Source organism: Conger conger, chromosome 3 (assembly GCF_963514075.1).
Source record: "Conger conger chromosome 3, fConCon1.1, whole genome shotgun sequence".
Classification (NCBI taxonomy): domain Eukaryota; kingdom Metazoa; phylum Chordata; class Actinopteri; order Anguilliformes; family Congridae; genus Conger; species Conger conger.
Window position 1 is genome coordinate 27492601 of NC_083762.1, and position 13946 is coordinate 27506546.

The 13946-nt window shown below is 40.0% G+C and overlaps 1 protein-coding gene across 1 annotated transcript; it reads left to right on the plus strand.

The window, feature by feature from the left end:
- The first annotated feature begins 675 nt into the window (after positions 1-675).
- ccdc69 (coiled-coil domain containing 69) lies at positions 676-11739 on the plus strand. The gene is made up of 9 exons (XM_061233358.1): positions 676-799; positions 5474-5540; positions 6393-6568; positions 7069-7156; positions 7299-7372; positions 8877-8978; positions 9381-9500; positions 9751-9848; positions 10254-11739. The coding sequence occupies exons 1-9, from the start codon at positions 755-757 to the stop codon at positions 10420-10422; spliced, it is 939 nt and encodes a 312-aa protein (XP_061089342.1). The 5' UTR covers positions 676-754; the 3' UTR covers positions 10423-11739.
- Positions 11740-13946: the final 2207 nt, after the last annotated feature.

Genomic DNA, 13946 nt, shown 5'->3' on the forward strand with positions numbered 1-13946 from the left:
GGTGTCCTTGACATGGAACTCAAGACAATAAACGCCAATAACAGACTCCAATGGTAATCAAAAGCCTAGAATAAAGCTTTCGTATACTTGCACTAAGGAAAAACACATAAAAACCCAACAGTCAAATTACTTCTGATCCCCGAAAATGGGGGACTATGAATAACAGCTGATGTAATTCCTATACGGATCGCCTGATATGGATGTAAATGAAGGGTGTTAAGTCTGTGCACTTCATATCGTGTCATTTCAAATCAAATGCGCTGGAGCCAAAGAACAGAAATTGTACTGACAGACCTCATTGTGTGTACATAAGCCACTACATTTTGCAGTACAGTTTGTGAATATGTCCCATACATGTGGTGCAAGGCCTTTACGAAGTTGACAATAGCTAAAAACTGTTCCTTCATTATGACATGAGAGCACGCAGGTGGGACAAGAGGAAGCTTTCCATGTTTTTCTTATGATACCATTTACAGTTAGGGATTAAACTGCCATAATGAATCACTGGCTGTAGGGCTACATTTTTGCAATCTGCAATTTCAACATTTCAGAGCTGTTCACTGCCGGTATTACTGCTACTAGGACAGTAACGAATTGTTTACAGTGATAAAAAATCCTTCCGAGTTTATTTTTGCGCGAATTCTCGTTGCATTACGGTAAATGCGCGTTGTTGGCTTTTGTGAAACACGAAACACTTTTTATTAAGTTGAGGGGTTTTGTTGGGGTTACGGTTCGGCCGGTGAAACTGACAGACATGGGTTGCTGCTCTAGTTCAGCGTGTCGTGGCGTCAGGAAGAAGGTAGCTATAATTATGCAAACACAAGAGGCCTTTTTGATTTTGTCTTGTTTGTTAGTCTACAGGTACCATATTTTCACATTAAATTTGAAAACACAATTAATTAATTGTTTGTGATGAACTTGGCTGCGTATTCAGTTAACACCAACACTATCTTGAAACAAACCGCCGTGGTGCAGACTATTTAAAATAATCTTTAGAAGGTTTATTTCACTTTATTTTTGTATTCAAATAAATGGCGGTTAATTTTAGGGTTGTATACCCTACGACGTGCATGCTTTGTAGTCTGCAAGTTTTCAAGTTTTATTTTATTTATTTTTATTTTTATTGGCACCAGATGTAAGTGAAGTAAGTCATACCAGCCGCGTTTCTTGTGTATTGCGCGTTAGTTGCATTGTTTTTTTCCGATAGGCTTTTTGGTGAAGGGGGTATCCGAATCAAGGGATTATTGCTTGTATAAACAACAGATAGTCTAGTTTCTGGTATCTTTTTTTAAAGCGGTTGCAGTCTTGGTGACATTTCCGCATTGACAGTTCTTGTAACGGACTGAGATACATTTGGGGCATGTTGTTCTCTTCCGCGTTTTTTGTGATTTAAAGTTGTTTAGTTGGCATATCTGCGAAACTATTTTTTATTCTGTTTGCGTAGGCTACGATTGGTAGGCCTATTTACTACTACTACTACTACTTATATTCAGATAAACAGCCTATGTAGCCGTTAATTAGCTTGTGTTTTTGGAAGAATTATGTAAGAATACCATCAATCAACACATGTAGCCTGCGGAATGTATAGAAGATAGAAAGCATATATCTACGTGTGTTTCTCATTTGTTGTTTTTTGTTTTGTTCAGATGTCCAACGTTACTTTAAATTGCTCTTCAAATAGCATATTTATTCACGCTTTTCATTTTTATCAGTATTGCGGCTCTGCCTTGTAGCAGTGTTAAATCATTTAGCTTACAATTGAGCATGAAAATGGGCTCACCTGTTCTCGAGGTTGAGGTTTTAACATGTCTGCAGAATAAAGCCCCTCCTAGGCAACAACGCTTGTGGTTCAGATTTGTGGAATGAATTAAAGGAATTGTTCCTCTAATAGGCTAATGTTATATTAGTTTATATGAATTTACGGATTTGGAGTTTTTATTTTGAAAGAAGTGGTTCAGAGGATACAGTATACTCTACATCTTGTTATAGTGGGAGAATATTGGCCAATATCCGTTTGCATATCTACATGTAGTTGCCTTTATTGTTCTGGGAATTATCAGGGCCATCCATAGTTATGCTTTGTAGCAGCTAGCACATTAGAAGCTATTACGGATTGCATAGTCTTTGATTAGACTTTGATTGTTTTATCAGATGACTTGCTGTAATAGGTGCTGTTGGGACCAAAACATTTTTTTTTCTAGTTGATGTACTGTAAGTTCTAGGCCTGCTTTGCCACTCTGTCTCAGTGAAAGGTGGCTCAAGACTACATTGATAGACTTCCCACATGCTAGATGGAGACAGCAAAATAGAGACCAACCAAGTGCTCTAGAGTTGTAACAACCATTGATCACCTTGCCATCTGTTGCCTTGATAGACGTGAGGCAATTGCAGAAGTGTTAACGGCGATTCACATTGTTCTGTTAAATAAATATCCCCTAGGAAAGTTTTTTGGATGTACCTACAATTTAAACCCTGTTCTTGCTGGCCACATCAGAGGATATACATTCAGTGAATACTTTATTAAGTAAACATTTCTAGTACTTTCCCGGACCTCCCTGTGCACCCCAGAAGAGTGTGAATTATTTGCGGCATGGATTCGACAAGGTGCTGGAAACAGTCCTTAGAGATTTTGGTCCATGTTGACGTGATTGCCTGATCACACTTGTTCCTTACCCTTATCCAAAAGGTGCTCTATTGGTTTGAGACTGGTGACTGTGGGGCCGTTGTAGCACATTAAATTCATTGTCGTGTTTGTGGAACCAGCTTGAGATGACGTGTGCTTTGTGACCTGGTGGTTATCCTGCTGAAAGTAGCTATCAGAAGATGGCTATTACACTTCCAGCAGCCTGAACTGTTGACAGAAGGCAGGATGTGTCCATGGATTCATGTTTTTTAAGCCCAATTTTTCATTCTTTCCAGCAGGATGGTCTAGACTTGACCCATTCCAATGGCATTCAGGGTTCAGATGCCCCTCTTTTCACACCTACATGCGAGCAAAGTAGCCTACTTGTGACTTTGTCCTGCATGTGTGCTAATCAGAATGGGCTAAAAGCTAGCTTGAAAACTGATGAAAATGAAATCTACTTGGAAAAAGATTGTGGTGCTGTTTTTATTACTCTCCCCCTTCGACAGACCTTAGTAGATGGGTAATATTATTTTTTGTTGCTTCTCCAAGTAATGCAATTACTGCCTGATGTGAAAGAAAACCTCCTGTTTTTAAGTCATCATAATAAGTATTCATACTTCTTTTGCAAGCATATGGGAACTGGTCTTCATTTGGGGAGAGTTTATCTTTAGTGCATGAAAACCAGATGAAACTCTGACCATTTGAGCTACATTATCTGAATTAGTGCCAGAGGAAATACCTCCTGAGGCTATAGGGTCCCTTAGGCATACAAGGGTCACTAACTTGACATATTGCATACTTGGACCACCTGACTAAGGACACTCTAGGGTTCATTTTCAAATATTTATAGTGGTCTGTCACAAATTAATTATGGCCAATGCGACAAATAGTGAATTAATTCTGTTAGAGTTTTATATGTCAAAGTCATCTGATTTATTTTAAGCTACAACAGAGTATGCGTGTTATACAATAAACTATTTATCCAGAACATGCTTCAGTTGCATGTTAATGGCAGTGAAACAAAGCCTGCAGATGAAGCAGTTTTAATGAATGCCTGGTAAAGTACAAATCCAAAAATGACTCGGCTTCATACTATAGATTAAGTGCTGTTTCAAGCAGTCTGCGTTGTGTTTATCCAGCTAAACCTAGTGAGGTCAATAGTTCACTTCTGCCCTTGTAAATAAACCTAAGACATAAACCAGATCCAAGGTTCTATCTTTTTTTTCCTTTCGTTGTGTATTGATGTATGCAATATTTTGATAGCTATTTGATGGTGAGCAGATGAAAGTCTCTACTTCCTTGTATGGAGTTCACATTCCAACAAACTATGGGGGGAATGGGGGAAATGGTTAACCTGTTTTAGAAAGAAGATTGCCTTAAGTTTTTGCATTTATACCTGCAATTGTGGGTTCTGTAGGCATTCATTTCTGTAATTGTTTAATTTTGTGAGTTCCGTCGGCTGATTTCTGATTTCGGTATGTATTTGTTGAAGACCCATTACAAGAAACCCCCAAATTATTTGGGATAACACAGTGGAAGAAGAGTAGAGTCCATCTTTGACGTTATTTTACTGAAGGAGAAGATCCTAATAATGGGTGTCATAAGTCCAGTTTGTGGGGGAGTATCACCCATTGATTCAGTGAACAACTCCTTTCCACTGGCATGTCTTAACTTTCCTGAACCCGTGTGCCCCTGTATCTTCAATCTCAGTGGTTCTGAAGGGTAAATTCCAGAACACACACCAACCAGAGCACAGGCTGAGCACCTGATAAAACTATCTGAAAGGCTCCTGATTTAGCCTGTCCCAGTCTGGAAGAGCCCTGCTGAACTGAGCCTCCTGTTGTGGGAATTTGAACATAATCAGTCTGCTGTGGCAAACTGCTAAAGGCCATCCCATGATTTTCCCATGGGCACCCTGGAGCTCCAACTGCTCTAATCAAAAACATAAGCTGTTTCTCAAATAAGGATTGCCCAAGGTTGAATGCTGAAATGTTAATGCAATGGCTCTTAAACAGTGACCCGATTTACCTTCTAATTATAAAGTTCATTGCAATAAATTGTAAAATGTAGTGACGACAGTAAGCTATTGTATCTGCAGCCTGCAGTGTAACAAAGGGGTTGTTGATGGTGGATGAGGTTTCTCTGGGGAAGGTTTGCTGTGTGAGTGTCGCAGTCATCTGATGTGACCAGCACCTTAGTGAATTGGCGTTTTTGCACAGATGTCTGTTGTCCGGTTTGACTGTTGATGTTGTGGTTGACTATGCTTCCTTTATAACCGCCCCTCGGGCATAAATAGATAACGTTTTCTGAATCTGAATTTGAAGTCATCCACAGTCCACAGGGAAAAATTCTGTTGTGTTAGCAGTTTTGTTGTTTTTGCATGGCATTGGTCCAGAGGGGACTGACCAATTAAGTGCCCCTCATTTGTTTGACTTGTAATTGATCATGCTTCAAGCAATTAGGAAGACTTTGTACAAAGGACTCTTTGGTTGTGGCTTTCTGTTGTATTTTAGGGAATGCAGAAACGTGGAGCCCACTGGCAGGTCCTCCATGTGTTATGGAGCCATTACAAAGGGTCATTATACAAACATCATTTTCACACATCATTACAAAGTGATTTTTCCCTTAGGAGGTTTGTTGTAAAAGTCAAACCACTATAACTGTTGTGTACTTAACAAAGCACCAGTTCTCCAACCGCAACCAGTGGCCTTTGACAGATATCTTTTATCATCATCCCCTTTCAGTTATCGTTTTCTTAATGCGTGTTTATTCATGAGCATAGCATGGAATGCTGATGAATGACCAATGTCTTGAATATTGTATCATGCTGTTTTTGATTTCATGCAGACAAAAAATGAAGGCAAAAAAAGAAAGAAGGACTTCAAGGAGATTAACAGCCTTCAGGATGGAAGCAGTGAGTGGTTTTCTGTTCATCTGCAAATATTTGTCAGTGTGTTCATGACGTTAAGTTACACTCACAGGTGCAAGTTTGAACAATACCACAAGGAAGTGTATTACATCACATTACACAATAGCTTGTATTTTGTACATTCTAACATGTTTTTGCAAGTACAACAGCCAAAGGCTTGGTTGCACAGATTTAGTATTTTATGTTGATTGTATCTTGCAGTGTAATTGTGGGGTTATGTACTGTAACAACAGCACTGCTTTTGAAAGGTATTATGTGTTATTTTACAGTATGACCCTTGGAATTGGGTTAACTAAACATTGTCAAATTCCTTGAATGGCAATATGTACACTACTGCAAATTCTTTACTATTTTTTCACCTTCTGACTGATCACATTCCTTTTCAAAGATTAAAGTATACCTTAATGAAGTATTATATTTAAACGCATCAAATCATAAACAGCTTCCTATTATTATTGGAGCAAGTCAGATGCTTTAGTAATTATAGGAATTACAAGCTGTAACTATACCGTATATTATTTAGGGTTTTGGTTATTAAAGCAACAATGTGTGCTGGCTGCCATATGAAAAACTGTGTGTAGGTCAATACTCGTAAAGGGTTTTCAGCAGGAAATCCAATTTAACACCAGGGGAACTCAAGTTTATTCCTGGAGTACTGTAATCCAATCTTTCAGCGCTCTTATCTAATGTGCCGACACAAATGACAAGACTGGATTAGGCTAACCCAAACAATCATTATATGAATATGGTTGTTAAAGAGCCTCAGCTGCCATACGGGGTGCAGCTTGTGTTGCCCCTGGTTTACATACTTTTGTACAGTACGTCTGTCGCCTACAGCCAAGGTGCCTCTCGAGGAGTTGGGCCCCAGCCTGGAGAAGCTGCATGAGCAGTATGAGAAGCAGCTGAGGACCCTCCAGGAGGCACTCAAAGCTGCTGGCACCAAGGAGTGGGAGAACCTCCTGCAAGCCCACAGCCACGAACTGAGCAGGCTGTTGCAGGACATCACAGAGAAGGTACACTCCATGGCCCCACCACAACACGCATGTCTCCGCCCCTTTCGACATCGGAATGTTCCGGTTATTCACATTGACTGAGATCTGTTTTTCCGTGGTCATCAAGCTCAATGGCATTAAGGAACTAGCACCAAATGCTGGCGACGCGTATTGTCAAGCTATAAATGCACAGCTCTTCATAGCTATGCACAGATCACACTTTCCCAGTGACTCCATTCGGCGAACAGCGTCTGTTTTGTGTGTTGGTGTTGATGGTTAAACTGCCCTGATATGCACATCTCCTCCACAATCCAGCTAACAAAGCCAGACCTGTCTTGTGGAAAGGCATGCCATTCTTGTGTCACACAAAGAAAGCCCCGGCATTAATTTGTGTGAACTTATTACCAAAGCAGTCCTTTAGAAATGGTAAACCACTGGAGATGTCAATGCCTTGTAGAGTGCATATTAATTAAACATTGTCTGCAATAGTTATGTGCAGAAAAGCTGGTTTGTGTCCTTAGGTAAAAGCTGACACAACTGCAGATTTGAATCTGGTTCATGAGAAGAAACTGATGACCCATACTGAGGAGCACCAGATAAGAACTGAAGGTAAGAACTACCTTCTGTGTGTGATTTTTAAACCCCGTTGTGCTGTAAGGATTTAATTACAACACTAAAAGCTGCCCTTTATAAGAGGCGTACAGTGTATGAGTCAGTTGTTTTTTTATATACATATATAATTTTGCCCTAGAGTTGAAGAAAGCACATGACCAAGAGAAGAAATCTCTGAGGGAGGATTTTGAGGCAGGTCAGGCCTCTTTGCAGGTACAATGCTTCTCTTTGTCAAACTGGGACATGCTGTATATCCAACAAGTTTGGTTTTTATAGAGGAACACATTGTCACATTGTCTGCACCCTTTGAGTCTAACCGGCCCAGGCCTGGTTAAAACGCACGGTTCTATTTGTGTAACCTATTTTAAGATGCCATTGCTTTAGCGACAACAGTTCCTTATTATGTGGGTGGCAATACAAGTTTTTTTTTGGGGGGGGGGGGGGGGGGGGGGCTCGCCTTCTCTGCATTTTGGAAATTCATATACTACAGGAAATAAGTTAATGTCAGTGTCCTTTTCACAGCAATGGTCCAGCAAACAAAATGCTAAATAGCTTCTCATTCTAAAGATGTGCTAACTCAGAGAAATGTCAACAGAATGTCCATTGTTTACTTAGAATTTCTCTGGAGGAATTATCATTGTTGTCCTTTTCGCTGTTGCATACTTCTAAATAAGGACATAGGAATGTTGTTATCTCCATTTTGTATAGGCTCTCTGGAACATGGTGAGCTCACGTACAAGTTTATCTGACTAGTAACCGTAGTGCAGTTGCTAAGTGTACCCACCATCCGTGATAAAAAACTACAGTATAAGTTCTGCTCACCCTACAGCCTGCTAGGGTTATGACATTGAAGAAACACTGCCATAACCTGAGAAACATTTTAGCTAATGACATTACGTTTCCATCAGTATAGTTTGTTTGGGTTGCATAAAACAACACAGCATTTATTCACCTGCGTAACGAAACCATAGCATTTTCAATATGCACGTGTCACCCATAATATAATTTAGTTTCCATGTGTTCTTTTGGAGTCTCCCTTTTGAAAAACTGCCTAGCTTAGACATAGCTTAGAAAAAAACAATACAGAATGCTCATTTTTGCTTATCAAAATTGAAAGGGGATTTGTCCAGTGTCCACTTTTTGCGTTTCTAAGTGTACCATCCACAGCCACAATCATCTTCATCCTCTGAAAAACTGAAAATTTTTTCCACCGTGTTTGATCTTCTGTAACTTTGTTTTATTAATATTTTGAGTAATTCTGACTCTTGAACCCAAAGGATTACCTTTCAGAAGAGACCAGGATTATGCCTGTAGTCAAAAGGGTTCAGTAGTAACCATTTGATTTTGGGTATGTCATTTTCAAGCTTGTGTTAAGAAAAGGGGTGATACTTAAGGGGTTAAAGCTATTTAGGCTCACATTGAATGTAGCATCTAAAGTATTTCGCCCCAAGCTCATGTTAATTGCAGCTGAAAGTTTGCAATTATGTAATGCTTTACTCAAAACCCTAACTCAATGCCCCACAACTATTAATTATAGATCTCAGTTTTGAAAACAAACCGGCTTTTGCAAGACTGATTCCTGTGTGATTTAAATATTCCTTTTGAACATATGGTGCGAAATTAAAGTCAAGCATCTATAAAAACAAGGGGTTACTCTCTGTGTAGACTTTCTGAGTGTTTCTGTTCGTGCTGTCCCTTAAGTTTTGTTTATCTACAGGCAAAGGTAGACGAGCTGACTGCAGACCTGAAGCTGTTTAACGAGCTGAAGCAGAGTGTGGAGGAGTCGGGCCTGAAGAGGGACTTACAGCGGAACATTCAGGTGTGTCACCGCTGGATGAGCCTTCGGCTACAACTCAACAGAAACAGACTCTCCCTGTTAGCACATTACATTATTAACGCCGCCTTGTTTATTTGCATAGCAGATAAAAAATTCATCTTGCTTGTCGAACCTGCTAATTGGTCTGAGACTGGGATGGCTCAGCTGATATTATTGTCTCAAACTTTGAGTAAAGATGTGATGTTGCTATGGCGATGTTGTACAGGCGTTTGTGTGTTCATGAGGCTTGTTGTCTTTAGGATCAAGGGGTTATTTTGGTTCAGCGTGTAGGGATAATAATGGGTAATTATGGGGATGGGCATAGGGGTGTCGCAAATCACCTGCAGCGTGTGGTAACAGGCCTTCGTCCTGACACTCTCCAAACCTGTCCCTTTGTCTGCTCAGGCACAAGGAAGCCCTGGGGCATTCTGGGAACAGGAGCTAGAGAGCCTGCTGTTTGTCATTGAGATGAAGAGTCAACGGTTGCAGGATCAATGGAGGAAGCTGCAGCAGGCTGAGGTGCTGGTAGGTGTCTGGGCTGTCTTTTCCAGACTGGGCTCTTCACTATCCCTGAGCGTCTCTCAGCATTGGCTGTTCTCCCACTATTATTTTACTGTGCCTTCTGTCTAAGATATGATACCGTACCTCATTCCAAGTTATCGGTGGTTAATTGTTCTCACAGAATATTGTTGAATTAAGTTTGCTGTATCAATTCAAAGCTCTTGGTCATCAAGAGAATGATTTGTGACAATGCATTTTTTTTTTTATGATTCAGGTGGAGAAGAATACCACCCTGGAGGACCAAGTCAAACATGTCCTCCAGCAGAATGAAGACCTGGAGGCCCGCGCCAGTAGCTATCAGACCGTGATTCAGTATGAGCTTGTTTGTTCCTCTTTCACACTTTTACCACAATGGTTGTAATATTCCCATGCCATTGTTCTTCCAGTATTTATCAATGAGAAACTATTCCTTGTGTCAACAAGGTTCTACCTGAGAGGTTTCACTGTACACAACTAGAAGCTGGGTTATGTTTGTTCAACAAGAACAAAATCGCGGAAAGATTATATGAAAGATACTCCAGCACTGTCGTCATTGAACCATCAAAGTGACGGCCTAGGAATTGTCGGTTGGCTCATCGCCTGTGGCTCAGGGGCGTCTAACCTCCGGATTCTTGTTTGTTAAATGAAACAAAAGCATAAACGGTAGCATTTCTGCTGAAGGGAAAGGTGTGTCTGCTGTTTGAGCTCTTCTAAATCCTAATTTCTCTTACTCTACAGACATCTGTCCAAGGAGCATGACAACCTAAAGGAGACCCTGAGGAAAGAAGCTCTGTTGATTCAAAAACTGAGCCAGGAAAAGGAGGAGCTCCTCTACAAACTTCTGCAACAGGAGTCAGGGCTCAGCATCCACCCGTCATCCATCAAATCACAGCTGACCCCCAGCTGATCCTTCAAACTTGGCCATTAGCGGAGCAACCCACCGCCGGCCGAACCTGGAACCTGGAACCCGCCGACCTTGAGGATGGTAGCCAGTGCAGACCAGGCCATACCAAGTCCATTCTGCCTCTGTGAAATGTTCACTGGGCACAAATAATTCTGACTGCAGCTTGCACAGTCATCACAGTCAAGAGACCCCTGAACATGACCGAAGTCTGTACTTGATTAATGGACCATTCCTCATTTCTGCGCCTGTGTCTGTCACAGGAACCTGATGGTTGGAGCTACAGCCGTTCGCAAACCGAACACGGTTTGGAAGATTTCTATGCGTTGTTTATCAAATGAGTGTTTGTTGTGCATGCCTTCTGCACTGTCAGAATACTGTCACACATTTCTACATTTCCTCTATTACAGTGGTAATGGAGATGAGAGCATCTGTAGCGGTCCTGTCTATGAGCCAAAGATATGCTGTATAAGCGCATTATTATTGAGTGTGCCATTTGTCCTTAAATAGAGTAGTTTTCATTTTCAAGAGATTCATTCATCCTCACTAAATACTTACATGAGTAAATATGTACCCATGAATTGGGTTTTATGGACACTTACCTTTTCTCTTCAATGCAAGTATCTTCTCTCAGTGATGGGCACATGGACACTCTTTTAGGACTGCTTCAGGTCAGGACATGGAATTTGCAGGACTTCCCACTTAAGGTGCTACAGTATGTTGACAAAGAACTTTTTGACCTGCTGACACAACTCCATTTTTATGTTTTAAATTTTGATTTGTATCTTTGTTTCTGTCTTTGCATTGAAACTAGAAACAAAACGCACTTTTAAGTGCATATTCAGCACAGAGGCACTTTTGAATCAGTGTTTTATCCATTTGTTTTAATCCAAGGATTTGAATTTTGTGTTGTGCATGTGCATGCATTATAATTTTTTTTGCATGCATGCATATGCGTGTGTTGTGAAGCAAATGTGTGACTTGTGGTGTTTTCACTTTAAGTGAAATGTTATTGCTGAACATGTAAAATGTGAATATAGGGCTTGTTTCTCTAAATGATGGGATGACCTTGTTTTTGTGAAAGAAAATGCAATTTCCTTCCACAAACTGATCTTTTGAAGAGCACGTTTGTTGTAACTGAAGTGGTAGAAAATGTATTACGAATTGTGAACAATACATTTTTTTTACAATACGTTATTTGCAAATTGAGAACGAAATGCTTGCATACTGTTTTCGTGAAATGAGCCCCCAATGTTTTCTGTACATTATGTTGGTTCAGTCTTCTGCTCTCCAAATCAAGTCAAAATAAATAGTATTCTTTTAGTTTTGAGATTTCCAAAATGATTTCAGGCAACATGCCTTGCTAATTTTAGAACACTATTGATGTGTTCAAGCATCTTGCACCATTCAATTGGGAGTAAATGTGTGGGTGTACTGTATGCATACATGTACAGCTCCGTCCATAGGCATTTGGACAATGACATATATTTTGTTATTTTGTTGTTTTCCCTCTATAATAAAACAATAACAATATTGGGTTATAGTGCAGACTTTCAGCTTTAATGTGAGGGATTTTTACATCCATATTAGGTGAACTATGTATGAATTCCAGCCCTTTTTATACCTAGTCCCCCCAATTTTAGTGGACAAACTGAAATAAAGTCATCATATCGAAGCTGTCATTGATTGCAAAGTACTGCAGCCCTCTTCAGCTCCTGCTTGTTTTTGGGTCAGGTTTGAGGTCAGGTGATTGACTTGGCCAGTCTTGAACATTCCAGAAAAACTCCTTTATTGTTTTGGATCATTGTCCAAATGATGAAGCTTTGTCCAATCAGTTTTGATGCATTTGCTTGGATCCTGTATACTTAGGCATTCATGCTACTGCCGGCAGCAGTGACATCATCAATGAACAAGTGAGCCAGCACCAGGGGCCAAAATATAACACCACAACCACCATGTTTCTCAGATGAGTGGGGGAGAATCACATAGAATCACAGGGTGCATAACAGCTTTTAAACACATGTCATGGCAAACCAAACAGGAAATATTTGTTCTGTGATATACAGTGCAGTCCATACGTATTTGGACAGTGGTACAATTTCTGTTATTTTGGCTCTGTGCTCCAGCACATTGGATTTGAAATGAAACCATGAATATGAGTTTAAAATGCAGACACCTTTAATTTGATGGTATTTGCATCCATATCATGTGAGCCATGTAGGAATTACATCCCTCTTTATTCCTTATACATAGTCACTCCATTTTGGGGGACCAAATGTTAGGTGTGCTTTAGTAGCATTAGTAGCATGAACACCCTGGGGAGCTCTGCAATGGCAAACGACATGGCAGAGCACAGAAGACCAGTGTAGTGGAAGAAAGAATAATCCTTTCAATGGTGAAGACCTGCAACTCTTCGACAGATCAAGAACAGTCTCTCGGATGTAGGCGTAGACGTGTCAAAGGTGACCATAAAGAATAGACTAGTTCCTGATGTCCATGACCTATCAACATCATTATTATACCTCGGGCCCTTGATGACATAAAGCCATTCAGCCAACAAATGTGTTCTATACTGTATCAGCATAATTTACAGCTGAATCGAGTCCCCCACCCCCCAATTCCCATAGAGATCCATTCAAATGCAAAGGGTTTTAGTATCGCTTGTAGGAAAACCTAAAAATAAGATATCCAGACAGATGTTGATGGTCAGACATCAGGAAGTCATGGCATGCAAAGGATATGCAACCAAGTATAAAAAAAAAGACAATTTAATCTATGACTATGTTAATTTTTCCAATTACTTTTGAGCCCCTAAAATTGGGGGGACTATGTATAAAAAGGGCCTACACCGTTCACCCAATGTAAATGCCCTCAAATTAAAGATGAAAGGCTGCACGTTGAGCTCATATTTATTAACTATATCCTCTGGTTGACAGCTAAAATAACAATAACTTTGTCAATGCCCAAATATTTATGGACTTGACTGTATTCTATTCTTGATCTGTTCAAAAGTTGTAAATGGGTTTTTCTTCACAATTGAAATTATTCTTAAATCATGGACTACAGTGGTTTTCTATGGTCTGCCACTTTTGTTTGCTATCGCTGAGCTCACTGGTGCATGCTTGCTTCTTAATAATGTAAGTTTATTTTGACACATCCAATGTTTTGGCTATGTCAAATTTGCATCAGATTTATTGGATATCAATGTTTTATGATGTGTCAGCATCATGATGGCTTGTGTTACTGGCACTGACACTTCTTTAGTGTCATTTTCTTATGTTGACTCCATATGCAGCTCAACTCAACTCTACATTTTGTCAGCTTTTTTGTCTCATATTCATTGTGCTAGAGCACAGAACCAAAACAGCAGACATTGTGTCACTTTCCAAATAATTTCTTGACTTCATTATATATGCAATACTAAAACATTGTTTGAAAGATTTAATTCTACAAGCGCTCAGGATTTAGTGCCACAATGCTGTCCATGTAAATGCCAACTACATAATGTAGTTCTGCAATAAGACCACTGG

Excerpts from the sequence above, each read along its gene's own strand:
- ccdc69 (XM_061233358.1), top strand. The coding sequence starts at position 755 with ATGGGTTGCTGCTCTAGTTCAGCGTGTCGTGGCGTCAGGAAGAAG. Across the intron at positions 6,569-7,068 it reads TGCAGGACATCACAGAGAAG|GTAAAAGCTGACACAACTGC; the intron begins GTACACTCCATG and ends TTGTGTCCTTAG. Across the intron at positions 7,373-8,876 it reads CAGGTCAGGCCTCTTTGCAG|GCAAAGGTAGACGAGCTGAC; the intron begins GTACAATGCTTC and ends GTTTATCTACAG.